The sequence below is a fragment of the Chiloscyllium plagiosum genome, chromosome 14 (assembly GCF_004010195.1).
Source record: "Chiloscyllium plagiosum isolate BGI_BamShark_2017 chromosome 14, ASM401019v2, whole genome shotgun sequence".
NCBI classification, from domain to species: Eukaryota; Metazoa; Chordata; class Chondrichthyes; order Orectolobiformes; family Hemiscylliidae; genus Chiloscyllium; species Chiloscyllium plagiosum.
The window spans coordinates 54,056,555-54,073,056 of NC_057723.1; the positions used below are offsets into that span (position 1 = coordinate 54,056,555).

General features: G+C 40.8%; 1 protein-coding gene across 1 annotated transcript in view; it reads left to right on the forward strand.

Annotated features, from left to right (window-relative positions):
* The first annotated feature begins 1,207 nt into the window (after positions 1-1,207).
* The window catches only part of LOC122556734 (prenylcysteine oxidase-like), a 47,871-nt gene continuing 32,576 nt past the window's right edge, over positions 1,208-16,502 (forward strand). The window contains exons 1-4 of the mRNA XM_043703827.1: positions 1,208-1,464; positions 2,573-2,779; positions 9,137-9,311; positions 11,662-11,873. Of these exons, the coding sequence (XP_043559762.1) occupies positions 1,374-1,464; positions 2,573-2,779; positions 9,137-9,311; positions 11,662-11,873 (685 nt within the window). The 5' untranslated portion in view covers positions 1,208-1,373. The remainder of the gene's footprint in view (positions 1,465-2,572; positions 2,780-9,136; positions 9,312-11,661; positions 11,874-16,502) is intronic.

Sequence of the window (16,502 nt, forward strand, 5' to 3'; positions counted from 1 at the left end):
AAGTAATAAAGCAAGTTTCTCTGTTAAGTGTTATTGTGACAGGATTGGGACCATAAATATTTGGGACATGACATTAAAATATCTAATTAATAGTTAATAGAGTCAGCTTGAGACAGGAGACTACTGTACTAGATGGAATAGCTAAATATCTATCATGATAGGTTAGTCTACAATGAAAGATCACTGTAGCAGAAGTGATAATAAATATCTAACCATAACATTAGAAAAACATTAAGTAGAATGTACAACTAAAGAGATAATGGGAATTAACATCACTGGTTTATTGTGTAGCTAGAGTGAGGTACTTTGATTAATATAGTTGGACATACTGATAAGTTAACAGAAACATGATTAAAAAAATCCATGGATCCTGAGGTTCGTGGGCATTCAAGAATCTGCTTTCTCAGGGTCACGTTTTTTTGTTTGCAAATAAAGGACCTACTTCTTGAAGAACTCTCTGCATCTCCTGGTGATTCTCTATATTTTCTCCACAACAATGTAGAGAAGACCACATCGGGAGAACCAGATTCAATAAACTAGGTTGGAGGAGAAGCAAGTGAACCACTGTCTCTCCTGGAAAGACTGTTTGGGGCCTTGGATGGAGGTGAGCGGAAAATATAGGCAAATGGGACTAGTTCAATTCAGGAAATCTGGTCGGCATGGACGAGCTAGGCTAGAAAGTTTCAGTGTTGTATGACTCTATGATGATACTCGTTGGAAGAGCAGATACGGGCATGATGGGCAGAATATTCTTCTGTACCGTTCCAAATCTGTGCATGTTATTTTTGCCCTGGCTGTAAAAGTATTACAGTACATATTAAAATCTCTCCTTTATCCCCAAAACTGAATGTGGACGATTTGAATCTGTAAGTGGGTGTTGTCTAAGGTGTCAACCTTGGTCATTTATTACAAAGAAATGAGTCATATCGCCCTGGATTTCCTGATGTGGGCCCGCGCTTGCGCCTTTCTCCCACAATGTGTCAATGGTGCGGGATGTCGCAAAACCTGGCACAAGGATCACTTGATAAATGGGACTGATATACATGAGGTGAAGGAATTGTGGCAACTGGAGGGGGCATGCCCTTGAATGTTCTCCCAATTTTAAGTAAAATAACTCCAGAGACAAGGGTGAACCCAAGCCTATATGGAGTGTTTTGTTACTCGCTCGTGCTGAGTTAAATTTGTGATCCGGTTCCAGATATTTGGAGAAACCGCCTGTGCGGGGTTAGCCCACGGCGGAGGAGCTCTGCGAAAGAGCCTGCTCTTCAATCCGATCTCCCCATTGCTGCAAATACTCACTGTCAACGGGTTTGGGACATCTTCCGTCCTTTTTGTCACTGTGCATTGGTCATTGGGTTTCAGCTTTGTGCAATATGGCTGGTAGAGCTGTGTTGACTTGTACTTTATTGCTGAGAATCGCAGTCACCGTGAGCCATCAGGAAGAAGCGCCCCCTAAAAAAATAGGTAAGATATATGTTTGATAAGTGATTTAACTGCAGAGTTGTAACATGTTCGCTGTTTACCTTAGTTCAGCCTGTACAGATGGTGTTCTCAAATTTTTACTGAGAGTTTCTGAATTTAAAATTAGAGTCGAAGTAACGTCCCCCGGCAAAAAAAAACTATCGCATTTTGCTCTAAACATGGGCAGTTACATGAATCCAAGGAAAAATGACAGCAAATCGTATCCTTTCCACAAACAATGTAGAGATGTTTAAAATGGATAAGGGCATCATTCACCTAAATTAGCTTGATTTTGATACAATGTAATACATCAAATGGAGTTCCTCAGTTTCAGGTTAAACACGATTTGAAAGCTGTTTGGCGTAATTTGAATTGGTTTATGAGGCCCAAGACCTGACTGGTAGAATCATAGAGAAATACAGCGCGGAAACAAAGCCTTCGGTCCAACTCGCCCCTGCTGACCACATTTCCTAACCTTATCTGGTCCCATTTGCCAGCACTTGGCACATATCCGTCCAGCTTTGACATTGCGAGAATTTCATGTTTTTCGAATCCTGCTGCAGTCAGATAATTGTGCAATAAAAATACATCACCATGCTTCCCCAATTCATAGAAGAAAATTGAAGAGTTGTAGCAAAGTTACCAGGTGAGATTTTGAGGCAACAGGATAGGTCTAAAAGGGTATCTATATTGATATGTTTCATTGGAGATATGTTTATTTGTACATGGTGTGGCAATTGTATGAATATTGAATAAGGTCTGGTTGGTTTTGCTTTTCTTCAAACTCAACCAAATCCATAGTAATGCCAGTTTAGCTTGCAACTTCAAAATCATTTGGTGAGAGTGTAAATTTGATCCCCTCTAAATATTTTTCTTCATTTAACTCCACCCCACTTCGCTTTGATTTTTTTTCAGTGTGTTGTGATCAATTGCAATTATTAAGAGTTGGTAAAATACTTGAATGGAATGCTAACATGTCAAACAAAATCTATGTAATCTTATGATCAAAGTGATTTGTTTCAATGTATATCTAAACATAGCCAAAATAAGTAGCTAGATATTATACACTGGAATTCCTTTCATTAATTTATTTTCATTTTGTTTTCCACAGCTGTAGTTGGTGCAGGAATTGGAGGATCATCAGCTGCCTATTTCTTTAGACGGGAGTTTGGTCACAATGTTAAAATTGATGTCTACGAGAAGGGCACTATTGGAGGTCGACTAGCAACAGTAACTGTAAATGGTCAGCAATATGAGATTGGCGGCTCAGTGATTCACCCTCTCAACCTTCATATGCAAGACTTTGTTAAACATTTAGGTAAGATTATGTTTAATAATTTAATTTCCAAAGTATTCACCACATTTTCTTTAGCAATGAGGAGTGAAGTGGCACTGTAGCTCAGTAGTTGACCCTGCTGCCTCTTAGCACCAGGGAACTGTGTTCGATTCCATCCTCGGGCTGTGTGGAGTTTGCACATTCTCCCATGTCTGCGTGGGTTTCATCCCGCCGGTCCGGTTTCCTCCCATATTCTGAAGATTTGCAGGCTCAGATGGGTTGGCCATATTAAATGTGCAAGGTTGGTGGATTAACCATGGCAAATGCAGGTTTACAGGGTATGGCATGGGTGTGGTCTGGTGGGATGTTATTCAAGGGTTGGTGTGGACTTGATGAGCCCAATGACCTGTTTGCCACACTGTAAGTAGTCTATAATTTAATGAAAGCCGATAACTGTATGAATCCAGAACTATGTTTTTTTTGAGATTTGATAATACGATAACATGACACAACTTGAGTGTTGCTGAAAAATACGCATTTAACAAACTGCCTGTCTTACACTAATCAAGACAGTTTGGAAGCATTATAAAAGTAAATGGAAAAACAACATTTAATATCATGAGAAGTGAGTGCTGATTATTGGCAGGCAGATTCTGATTGGTGGAGGCGTTGCCATAAATAATGCACGAGTAAGTGATGATTCACAGTTAACTAAAAGTTAAATTTTAGATGTGGGAATGAAATACATGTCTGGTTATCCCACTGTGCTTTCACAACCCAAGTGAATGGAGGTGGATTAAAATAGAAGGATGCAGACTCAATGGGCAGAAAGGCTTCTTACCATGCTACAAAAATTCTGTGAAGCTTGCATCTCATAAACATATGCACATAGTATGTGTGAGAAGGACTTTGCCATTTGACCTTTCAAGCTTCCTTTGCCATTCAAAATGGTAATCTGACTCAATTGTACAAGGCCTTGGTGAGACCACAATAAGTACTGTGATCTCTTCACCTGAGGAAGGATATTCTGGCTATGGATGGAGTGCAACGCAGGTTTACAAGACTGACGTCTACGATGGCAGGGCTGATATATGAAGAGAGACTGGCTCAGTTCGGGTTATGTTAATTGAAGTTTAAGAATGAGAAGGGAGTTCATAGAAACTTATAAAATTCTAACAGGACTTTGACCCCTTTAGCCCTAGAATTATATCAAACTCCTTCTTAAAAACATTCAAGAATGTGGGCCTGGTGGAAATTTGTTTGGAGGGTTGGTGTGGATTTGATGGGCCCAATGGCCTGCTTGCCACACCACTTTCTGTGAAGGGGCAGGCCACAAGAAAACCAATCTCTGGGTGAAGACATTTCTCCTGATCTCAGTTGTAAATAGCCTACCACATCATCCTTAAATCGTACCTCTGGTTCTGGACTTCCCAGTCATCAGAAGCAATCTTCCTGTTTTTACTGTGTCTGGTCCTGTTTAGAATTTTATAAGTTTCTATGAACTCCCTTCTCATTCTTAAACTTCAAATAATTTAATCCAAACTGAGCCAGTCTCTCTTCATATATCAGCCCTGTTATCATAGAAGTCAGTCTTGTAAACCTGCGTTGCACTCCATCCATAGCCAGAATATCCTTCCTTAGGTGAAGAGATCACAGTACTTGTTATGGTCTCACCAAGTCCTTGTACAATTGTGGCAAGACATTTCAGCTTCTGTACTCGAATCCTCTCACAATGAAGGTGAACATGCCATTTGTCATCTTCACTGCTTGCTGCGCCTGCATGTTTGTTTTCAATGATTGGTGTATGAGGGCAATCAGGGGTTGTTGCACTACCCTTTCCCGATCTATCAGCATTCAGATGATAATCCGCCTTCATGTTTTTGCTATAAAAATGGACAACTTCAAACTTATCCGCATTATACATCATCTACCATACATTTGCCCATTCAATCAACTTATTCAAATTGCACTGAAGCATCTTTGTCCTCCTCACAGCAGACCTCCCACCCAGTTTTGTATTGTCTGCAAACTTGGAGATTGGAAATAGTGGATTTAGTTCCCTTATCTAAATCATTAATATATATAATGTAAAAGCTGGAGTCCCAAAACTGATTTTTGTGGTATCCCTGTAGTCACTGTCTGCCACTTAGAAAAAGACCTGTTTATTCCCACTCTTTGTTTCCTATCTGCCAACTAGTTCTGTATTTATATCAGTACACAATCCCCAATCCCAGGCACTTTTAATTTTACATGCTAATTAATCTCTTGCATGGGACCTTATCAAAAGCTTTCTGAAAGTCCAAGTAAACCACATCCACTGGCTCCCCTTATCAACTTTACTTATTACCTCCTGGAAAAATTCCGATAGATTTATCAAGCATGATTTCTCTGTCAAAAATCCATACTGACTCTGCCTGAAAGATGATCACCAATGCATCCGTTATTTCAAGGGCCAATTCCTTAAGTAGATGTAGATTAGAAGACCCTGGGGATTTACTAAACTTTAATCTCATCAATTTCCCCAGTACTATTTCCTTAGTAATACTCAATTCCTTCAGTTCCTCCCTCTCACGACAGCCTATGTTGCCTACCGTTGTCTGGACAGTATCCGTGACTTGCTTTGCAAGGATAGAATCAAAATATATATTTAATTGGTCTGCTGTCTCTTTGTTCCATTTCATAACTTACTAACTGAAAGAGTTCCAATTTTGTTTTCTCTTTAAATTGTTTTCTCTTCAAATACTAATAAAAGACTTTACAGTCATTTTACTCTTAATCAATCTCTTCGTCCTTCTTTGTTAAAATCTAAACTGTTCCCAATCTCAGGTCTGCTGCTTTTTTGGCCAATTTGTATGACAGTTCCTTGGTTGAGCCACTTATCCCATTTTATTTTTATGGCCACGAATGAACACTTGCAGCAGTTCATCCACAGGCTGTAAATATTTGCATTGCCTATCCACCATCGTTCCCTTACATAAAGTTCCCCAATTGTTATAGTCAGCTCATGTTGATACATGTAGATTCCTTTATTTAGATTCAGGACCCTACTCTAAGAACCAACTTTACCATTCTCCATATTAATGAAGAATTTCATCAAATTATGCTCACTCTTTCCATACGCTGCTAAATTGCCAATCTTCCTTTCTCTGACACATGACAGCCTGGGATATCTTGGTTAGAACAAAAAAACTGCAGATGCTAAAATCCAAAATAGATAAACAGGAGGTTGGAAGAACATAACAAGCCAGGCAGCACCAGGAGGTGGAGAAGTCAACGTTTGGGTATAACTCTCTTGCAGGACTAGATCTGGGGGTAAGGGGAGCTACACATAATGCGGGGGGTGGAGAGAGTAGCAGAATAGTGAATAGTAATAGGTGAACACAGGTAGGACCCGGTTGGTCAATGGGAGGGATGAATCTGCTTGGTAGGTTGAATGAAGGGGAGGAGGTGAGGTTATTTGTAATTCGAGGAATCAATGTTATGTCCTTTGGGCTGTAGGCTGCCCAGTTGGAAGATGAGATGTTGTTCCTCTAATTTGCTCTCTGATTCACTGCGGCACTTGAGGAGGCTGAGGATGGACATGTTGGAGGGGGAATTGAAATGGGTGGTGACCAGGAGGTCAGGCTGGCCATTTTGGGCCTGGAAAGATGCTTGGCAAAACGGACACCTAGTTTATGTTGGGTCTCACTGATGTAGAAAAGAACACATCAGGAGCATTGGATGCAGTAGTATGTTGGGTCTCATCAATGTAGAGAAGACCACATTGGGAGCACTGGCTGAAGATTTAACACTTGCCTGTAGGCAAAAAATGTGCAACACTTCCCTCACCTCCATCCAGGGCCCCAAACAGTCTTCCAGGTGAAACAGAGGTTCACCTGCATCTTCTCCAACTTAGAGTAGGTTTCTGTTTCACCAAGCATCTTTGCCTGGCCAGAAACGGCCAACTCCCTGGTCACTGCCCATTTTAATTCACCCTCCTATTCCCTTTTTGACATGTCCATCCTTGACCTCCTCTTTTGCTGCAATGAATCAGACCGCATATTGGAGGAGCAGCACCTCACTGTCTGCTAGGCAGCCTTTAGCCCAGAGGACTTAACATTTAGTTCTCCAATTTCAAATAACCTCCCATCCCATCCCCCAGCTCTCTCCTCTCTGCCCTGCCTCCTCCCATTCCACCTACTAAGCCTCCTTTTCAGCTACCAACCAGATTCATCCTTCCCATTGACCAACCAGGTCATATGCACTACCTGTGTTCACCTATCCCTAACCCACCATTCTGCTACTCTCCCCAACCCCCTTTATCTGTAGCTCCCCCACATCTAGTCCTGAAGAAGGGTTAATACCTGAAATGTTGACTTCTCCAACTCCTGATGCTGCCTGGCTTGCTGTGTTCTTCCAGACTCCAGGATATCTTGTTCTCTAGTTGGTTCCTCAACATATTGTTCCATAAAATCATCCCCCATACACTTCAGGAATTCCTCCTCTACGGTATTTTCTTTTCTTCCTTCACAGGATATGGGTGTTGCTAGCTAGGCCAGCACTTATTGTCCATCCTTAATTGCTCAGCAGGCAGTTAAGTGTCAACCATATTGCTGTGGGTCTGGAGCCACATAAAGGCCAGACTAGGTAAGGACGGCAGTTTCCTTCCCCAAACAAATGTATTGTTAGATATTTAACTTTAATACAAAGATTACCTTTAGTTAATTGCTAAGCTCTTTAAAATACACCAATACAACAGCCTAGGTCTGGTCACCAGCGATCCATTAAAATTGTCTTTCTGGCTGCACAGACTTCCAAAGTTGGTATATGGAATCATGGAGTTGCTGCATGTGTACACAGCTGCACAGCTTAGACAAAATGTTGGTTGTGAATATTCCTTGCTAAGGGCTAACCAGCTGGGGAGTGTATTATCTCTGTCTTTTTCAACCTTGGAAGTCTAAATCTGAAAATAAACAAACATCTCTCAGCTTTGCAGCTGTAAGTCTGAATATTTCAAGGTCTTCATGAAATGGGCGGCACGGTGGCACAGTGGTTAGCACTGCTGCCTCGGGCGACTGTCTGTGTGCAACGTCAATTGAAAATGCAAATCTGTCTCTCTTTCCACATAACCTGCTTGTTATACTTTCTCTTTCTTAACCCTTTGCTTTCTTAGATTAAAAAACTCAAACTTTTCTCCCTTGTTTACTCGACCTCAAGACTACATGTCAACACAGTTACCGGCTGGTCTCATTGTGAAAGCATGGTTGAGTTCCAAAAATGAGCAGTAGTGGACTCAGCTCAGCAGGAACCTTATATAGAATGTGAGTGTTACTGACAAGGTCAAATATTCGTTGCCTGACCCTAACTGCCCTAGAATTAATTGACCCATGCAGAGGGCATTTAAGAGGGCAGAGCACTCCGGCATCCACAGTCCTTCTTTTTACCTATTTAAGAGTGCAGGATTAGTAGGCAGACTAACATTGTATGATTAAATTAATTTAGGTACAATCATACAATCAATATATTCGATTAATCTGACTAATCTGCATATCTTTGGACTATGGGACGAGGCCTGAGCACCTGGAGGAAACCCATGCAGACATGGGGAGAATGTGCAAATGCCACACAAATAGTTGCCAAAGGCTGGAATTCAACCTGGGTCCCTGGCACTGTGAGGTAGCAGTGCTAACCACTGGGCTACTGTGCTGCCATTGGGCAGAGAAATGTACCATGGGATTATGAACAGAGTGAAGAGCCTAACATTATTAGATTCCCTACAGTGTGGAAACAGGCCCTTTGGCCCAACAAGTCCACACCGACCCTCCGAAGAGCAACCTACCCAGACCCATTCCCCTATACCTAACACCATGGGCAATTCACCTGACCTGCACATATTTGGACTATGGGAGGAAACTGGAGCACCCAGAGGAAACCCACACAGACACGACTGCTCATTTTTGGAACTCAACCATGCTTTCACAATGAGACCAGCCGGTAACTGTGTTGACATGTAGTCTTGAGGTCGAGTAAACAAGGGAGAAAAGTTTGAGTTTTTTAATCTAAGAAAGCAAAGGGTTAAGAAAGAGAAAGTATAACAAGCAGGTTATGTGGAAAGAGAGACAGATTTGCATTTTCAATTGACGTTGCGTCAAAACTAGAAATGCTTGTTTTCACCCAGACTTGGTCTCACCTTAATTAGATTCCTGACAGGGTTCACCCAAAATATAACCAGAAACCTTTGCGACCATCCTCACAAATTAAACCTAAGACTATTTACTCAGTATCATTCAGCTATTCACTGTCTAAATCTTTTTATCATAAAACGCATTCTTGAATTTTAGACACTGCTTATTCAATAAGTTTATTGTTTATTATTATATCAATTTGCTTCTTACTTTTGCCTGTCTCTCTGTCTACCAGGGCTGAAGCATAGAAAAAATGTTCCAGAGAAAGTGGCACTATTCAATGGGGAAGAGTTTGTATTCGAAGAAACTGATTGGTACCTCCAGGATCTGTTTAAAATGTGGTGGCGATATGGCTTTAGTTTACTACGTCTGCAAATGTGGGTGGAAGAGATAGTGGAGAAGTTCATGAGGTATAGTATATTGTGTAATTCATATATTGTTGCTTAGAACACAAATCATCAGTTAATGGACACACTGAAATATGATCTGCTCCTTCCATTTTTCTGTAAAACTGAAAAAAGAAGTCACATTTTCATAGAGTTCCTGTTTCATGCCCTCCCAATAGCCAAGTATTTTTGAAATGTAGAGATTGTTTTAAAGTAAGGAACTCAGCAGGCAATTGATTTACTGCAATGTCCTATAAACAGCAGTGAAATGAATATCGCTATCATCTGTTAGGTGTTGGTCGAAAGCTAAATGTTGGTGAGCACACCATATTTGCTCCCTTGCTCTTGTAATCGTGCTTTGGAACATTTTCGCATCCATCTCAGAGGATGTATGTTAAATGTCCTAGCTAATTTATGGCAGCGCAGGCAATGTAGCACTGAAGTCTAGCTGAGATGCTATGCCAAATCTCTGGAATGGGCCTTGAAGCAACAATCTTTTGAGGCCAGTGGAAGTTCCACCACAGCAAAGGCTGGCACCCACATCAATTACAGAAAATATCCTCTGTGCAAGAATGTGACCATTCTGTTATTGTAACAGAATGTTGTTTCAGATCAATGTGGAATCTACTGTCAAATGTTTCTGTTTTGGAATCTATTCTGTTTCCTTGTACATCTACAAATATTTGTCAGCAGCCTTGGGATCTATAGCAAACGTTGACCTGTTTGATTGCTGGGAAGCACAAACTCCGTCAATCAGTGCAACCAATGATTCATTTTATTAGTCTGTTAAAGACTGTCTAAAGTTAATTATCTAATGCTCTCCTCGCTGCTGTCACTAAGATCAGCTAACTGAGACCACCAGTTCATACTTCTCAATCTCTTGCTATAATATTTCAGCAAAACTTTGAATAGCCCATTTACCATCAGGAATCAAGGCTTTTGTATTTTTTATTTTTTATTTCCATTCTGTTGCTTTGTTGGTGCTAAGGTATAATGAATCAAAGCAGGACCTTTGTAAGCAAAATATGTTAGTTCCAAAAGTCCACAGTTGATCTGGTGAATGCCCATGGAATATGTTAAATCCCAGCCTCCTGGGAATGTTTTCTGTTTAGCCTTGTGTTGAAGGAGCCCCAACCTGACTCGACAAGGCAATCTATGTAAAGAGGGATCAGAATTGGGGTTCCACAGGTTGTAATGGATGTTGGCTGTTAGGTCCATTATTGAAATCTCTTGTACCATCAGCACTGGCACACCTGGTCTCATCTGATGTATATGGTTCAAAAGAGAGTAACATGCATCTGAGGTCCAGCGTGGGCAGAAGGATCCAACACAGTTTGACAAAAAGGTTTTGCTGAGTTTGTTTTGGAAGGGGGCAGCTTAGACTATACTGATTGCTCCTTCCCCCATTACAAGTAGGCCTGCTACCATGGTCAGTCCAGGAGTCTTGCGTTGCATAGAAAGAGGTGACTTGCAGATGTGACTCCTAACCCCCTCCTGTAGCAGGTTGAGCCAGATTAGTGGGAACAGTGCAGAATTCCAAAATGGTTCTGATCACAGTAGAACTATAAAATTTGTCATCCTGTGAAATTTCTGCCTGTCACTTCTACAATGAAAAAGACTAATTCCTGAATATGTTTGAGATTTGTAATGCCTTTTTGCATCAAGTCTTAAAGCACAGTTCACACCAGCCCATTGGTTCTGTTGCCTTTTGCTACAGTTGAGAGATGAATCCAACACCTCATTAATTTGCGCAGTTATGGGTTGTTGCCAGTGTTCTGAACGTGGTGCTAATTGAATGCTGGGTACTTCATAGAATGTTGAAGGAAACATTTGTTGCCCAAAATCAAACCTGTAAAGTTGTGATTGTGAATTAACAGCATGTCTCCTTGTATAAACAAGGAGATATGGTAGAAAAAGCAAACACTGTGTCTCACTGAGACTACTTTCCCTTCCTTCCTCCACCTAACTTTCTCTTCCTTCCTCCACCTAACTTTCTCCATACCCATGCATGTCCTTAGGACAACAAAGATGCCTCAGTGAAAAGACCATTGTTATTAAGCAGACAGATTGAGTTGCTAGTTACTAGCAGGGTTGAGCAGTTTTAGAATGAAGCCCTTTTTGTATCACATTCTATGTGGTATGGGCTAGCAAGTTACTAGTGTCTACTGAAATAATTATTGTGAATGCAATTTTTAAAACACTGGGTATCTCTTGGCAGCTGATAAAAGAAACGTTGTGATATTTCTTCACGTGCATGTACATTAGTTCCTTTTTAATGCTTGGCAATCAATAGGCAACAATTTTCTCAAGAAGTGAAAAAGGAGAAATGGTGAGTAAAAGAAATGTTTAACCCTATCTTGTCATTATATGGTAGGATCTACAAGTATCAGGCCCATGGCTATTCCTTCAGTACATTGGAAGAAATGCTGCAGTCATTGGGTGGGGATCGTTTCATTAACATGACACGGCGACATGTGGCAGAGACCCTGCAGGAACTAGGAATCTCCCAGCGCTTCGTTGATGAAGTAGTCACTGCTATTACGAGAGTAAACTATGGTCAGTCAGTAACCGTTCCTGCATTTGCTGGTATGTAGCTTTTTAACCTTTAAATACACATAAAATATTACATGTAAAGGAAAGTGGTGGCATAGTAAATTTTCACTGGACTAGCAAACTAGAACCCCAGGCCAATCTTCCATGGACACAAGTTTCAACCCACCTTGGCAAATGGCAATTCAATGAAAATCTGGAATAAAAAGCTGGCTTAGTAGCAACCATGTAAACATTGTCAATTGTTGTTAAAAAGTAATGTCCTGATATCCCTTCAGGAAGGAAATCCCTCATCCTTGCTCAGTTTAGCTTACATGTGTCTCCAGACCCACAACAATGTGACTGACTCTTAAGCCTTCCTGAAGGGGTCAGGCACTAATTGTTGACTTGTGACTGTCACATTCTGTGAACGAATTAATATAAAAGATGCACAATTACAGGGGAATGAACGTCTTACATAAATTAAAAAATACTTGCTACTAGTTGGATTCATTTTAATAAGCTGTTTGCAGTGCAATCAATAGCTACTGCAGATCAGGTTTCTTTTTAATAAAAAAAGACTAGCATCTATTTCACAGTTAAGATTCTGTAACAGGAGAAGCGTTTTCTGGCACAATTGTATTAAGAGATCTAGTCGGTAATAAAGTGCTGTACAGCCTGTATAGCCAGGGAAGATACCGATTAAAGTTAGTTTTTATTCTTGATAGCAACTTTCTGGGACCTTGCCTGTTTGATAATTCATTCTGTGCATTTAGCATTTGGGTCTTTGTAAAGATTGACTGCAACAATTTTCCTACCTTTAAAGAATAATTTATTTTCTTCCACACTGAGTTTGGCACAGCGAGATGCAATTAATTCTTGTGAGAAAAGCAGCTGATCTCTGTATTATTCATAGCAGATGCTTCTGCCAGAAAGATAATGTTGGCAGGTCTCACTCTGTTTGACATAATTTAAATTTATAGAGCTATTTGTCAAGTTGTTAATGCAGTTAAAGTTTCTCCTTTCCACATGTTAAATTGAAAGAAGCAAAGGATGAAATGTGCACAAAAAATTACACCCTCATCACAAAGTTCAGTCAACATCTTTGGGTTTATCCTGTGATTGAATTTAGCTTCACACCATATGCATTTTGTATATCCTGTTGTTTGTAATCTTAGAATTATTGCAGCACAGAAGGGGCCATTTAACTTGCATACTGCTGCTCACCTGCACCCCCCCCCCACATTGCTGTACATTTCCCCCTTGTCGAATAATTGGAATATTTCAAAAAAAATTATGGCACAGAAGGTGAAACACAAAATGAACTACCTAACCTATTTTATTTTTGACCACTTGGTCTGTATTATGATGAAAGTTTGTGTTATTATTTTTGGCAAATTTAGGTACTACAGAACCATGCATAGCAAAATTTGATTTTTCTTTTCCCCTGTGTTAATGGGATGTCGGTGTTAATGCTGGACCAGCATTTATTGCCCATCCCTAATTGTCCTCAAGAAGGTGGTGCAGAGTTGCCTTCTTGAATTGCTGCAGTCCATGTGCTGTAAATAAAACCACAATGTTGTTAGGCAGTGAGTTCCAGGGTTTTGACCCAGTGACACTGAGGGAATGATAGTGTATTTCCAAGTCCAGTTGGAATGTGGCTTGCAAGGAATCTGCTGCTCATCCCTTCTAGGTGATCTGATTATAGTTTTGTCACTGTCGAAGGAGTCTAGGTGAAATTAAGCAGTGTATCTTGTAGATGGTACAAACTGCTGCCACTGTGGTAGAGGAGGTGAATGTCGAAGCTCATGGATGAGGCACCAATCAAACATGCTGCTTTTACCTGGATAGTGTCGAACTTCTTGGGTGTTGTTGGAGGTCCAGTCATCCAGGCAATTGGGGAGTATTCCATCAAACTCCTGTCTTGTACTTTACAGATAGTGGACAGGCATTGGGGAAACAAGAGGTAAGTTAATTGCTGCAGAATTCCCAGTCTCTAACTTGCTTTTGTAGCCATAGTACTTATATGGTTAGTCCAGTTCTGTTTCTGGTCAATGTTGATATTAGTCCATCATCATCAAAATGACAAAAGAGGCTGTCAGCAGTAAATTCATGCAGAATTTGCAAAGTAATAACCTGCTCAGTTTTGGTTCTACCAGGGTCACTTACCTCTTGGTCTCGTTACAGTCTTCATTCAAATCAGGGACTAATAGGGTTGAATACCAGAGATCAGGTGAGGGTAACAGCCTTGAAATTAACACTATATTTGGCCGAGAGCAGCAATGATGGTAATGCCATTGAATATCAGAGGATGTTTGTTTCTTCTGTCTTGTTAAAGACAGCCATTTCTTGGCAAATCAGTGGTGTGGATGTTACTTGCCACTTATCAGCTGAAGCCCGGATGTTGTTCAGGTCTTGCTGCATGTGAAGTTACTTTCAATACCCGAGGAATTGTGAATGATGCTGAACATTGTGCAATCATGATTGAACGTCCTCGCCTTATGAGTTTGAGGAAAGCAGTTAAAGATGGTTGGTTCTGGGACACTCCCCTGAGGAACTCCTGCAGAGATGTCCAGGGACATGAGATGATTGACCTCCAATAATCACGTCCATCTCTCTTTTGAGCTAGGCATGACTTCAACCAACAGAGTTTAATCCCTGATTCCCAGTGAATGCCAGGGAGTCTCGGTGCTGCTCTCGGCCAAATATAGTGTTAATTTCAAGGCTGTTACCCTCACCTGATCTCTGGTATTCAACCCTATTAGTCCCTGATTTGAATGAAGACTGTAATGAGGCCAAGAGGTAAGTGACCCTGGTGGAACCAAAACTGAGCAGGTTATTCCTTTGCAAATTCTGCATGAATTTACTGCTGACAGCCTCTTCTGTCATTTTGATGATGGAGTGTAGACTAATAGAATAGTAATGGACCGAGTTGAATTTGACTGAATTTATGTGCACAGGACATACTTGAGTAGTTTTCAGGTACATGCCAGTGTTGTAGTTGTATAGGAACATCTTGGCTAGGGGTACAGTTTGTTCTGGACTGCAAGCTTTAGTACCACTACCTGACTGTTGTCACAGCCCATGGCCATTACACTATGCAGTGTCCCCAACTATTTTGTGATGTTACAATGAGTGAGTAGATTTGGTTAAAGACTGGCCTCCATGAGATTACAGATTGTAGTTGTAGTCCTATATTATGCAATTTAAGAAAATAGAAAACACTATTTTCATTGCATTTTAGATTTTGATTTCTGAGTGGTTGGGTTATCTAGAATTTGTTTGCATGCATTTAAATGAAGTCTTTTCAAAAATCCCTTGGTGTGAATCATTCATTGTTTTAAAAAACAAGGATTAAAGAGGATTTTTAAAAAAGCAAGGCAGGTGACTTTTTGGAAGATAGAAATGTACAGCACAGAAACAGACCCTTCGGTCCAATTTGTCCATACCGACCAGATATCCTAAATTAATCTAGTCCCATTTGCCAGTACTTGGCCCATATTCCTCTAAATCCTTCCTGTCCATATACCCATTCAGATGCCTTTTAAATGTTGTAATGTACCAGCTTCCACCACTTCCTCTGCAGCTCATTCCATACACGCACCACCCTTTGTGTGAAAAAGTTGTCCCTTAGGTCCCTTTTAAATCTTTTCCCTCTCAAACTAAACCTAGCTTCCCACAGAGTTCAAGGGTACACCTGATCAGGGCTTGGGGATTTATCCAGCTTTATGAAATTTAAGGCATCCAGCACCACCATCTCTGTAATATGGACATTTTTCAAGATGTCACCATGTATTTCCCCACATTCTGTATTTTCCATGTCCTTCTCCACAGTGAACACTGATGCAAAGTACCCGTTTAGTATCTTGCCCCATCTCCTATGGTTCCATACATAGGCTGCCTTGCTGATCTTTGAGGGGCCCAACTCTCTCCCTAGTTACCCTTTTGTCCTTCATATATTTATAAAATCCCTTTGCATTCTCCTTAACCCAAAGCTGTCTCATGTCCCATATTTGCCCTCCTGATTTCCCTTGTAAATATACTCTCACTGCCTTTATACTCTTCTAGGTTTACATTTAGAAAGAGAGACAAACCTCCAGAAGGTAAGTGATTGTTGTAGTTTTCAAGATAAACTTGTTGTTTGGAGAAAAAGGAGAAAGTGAGGTCTGCAGATGCTGGAGATCAGAGCTGAAAATGTGTTGCTGGAAAAGCGCAGCAGGTCAGGCAGCATCCACGGAACAGGAGAATCGACGTTTCGGGCATAAGCCCTTCTTCAGGAATCCTGAAGAAGCCATTCCTGAAGAAGGGCTTATGCCCGAAACGTCGATTCTCCTGTTCCCTGGATGCTGCCTGACCTGCTGCGCTTTTCCAGCAACACATTTTCAGTTTGGAGAAAAAGGGCGTGTAACATTTACGGTGCAGGTAGAAGTCTCAAAAACAGACTGTGTAAAAGAAAAGGAGTCTTGAGTGACTTAGACGCTCAAAAGGTGAAAGCTTTGAAGAAAGGCTTTAAGATGTCAAGAGAGGGAGACATCCTTACAAGACTGTTGAATTCATGAGTTCAGGGAAGACAAGTCAAAGATTGAGTGAGCTTTGTGAGCACTTTGCTTAAGGATCTTAGGAATAGCCATTAACTAAAGAAGATATCTTTGAGTGAACGCAGACATATGCCAAAATGAAACCTTG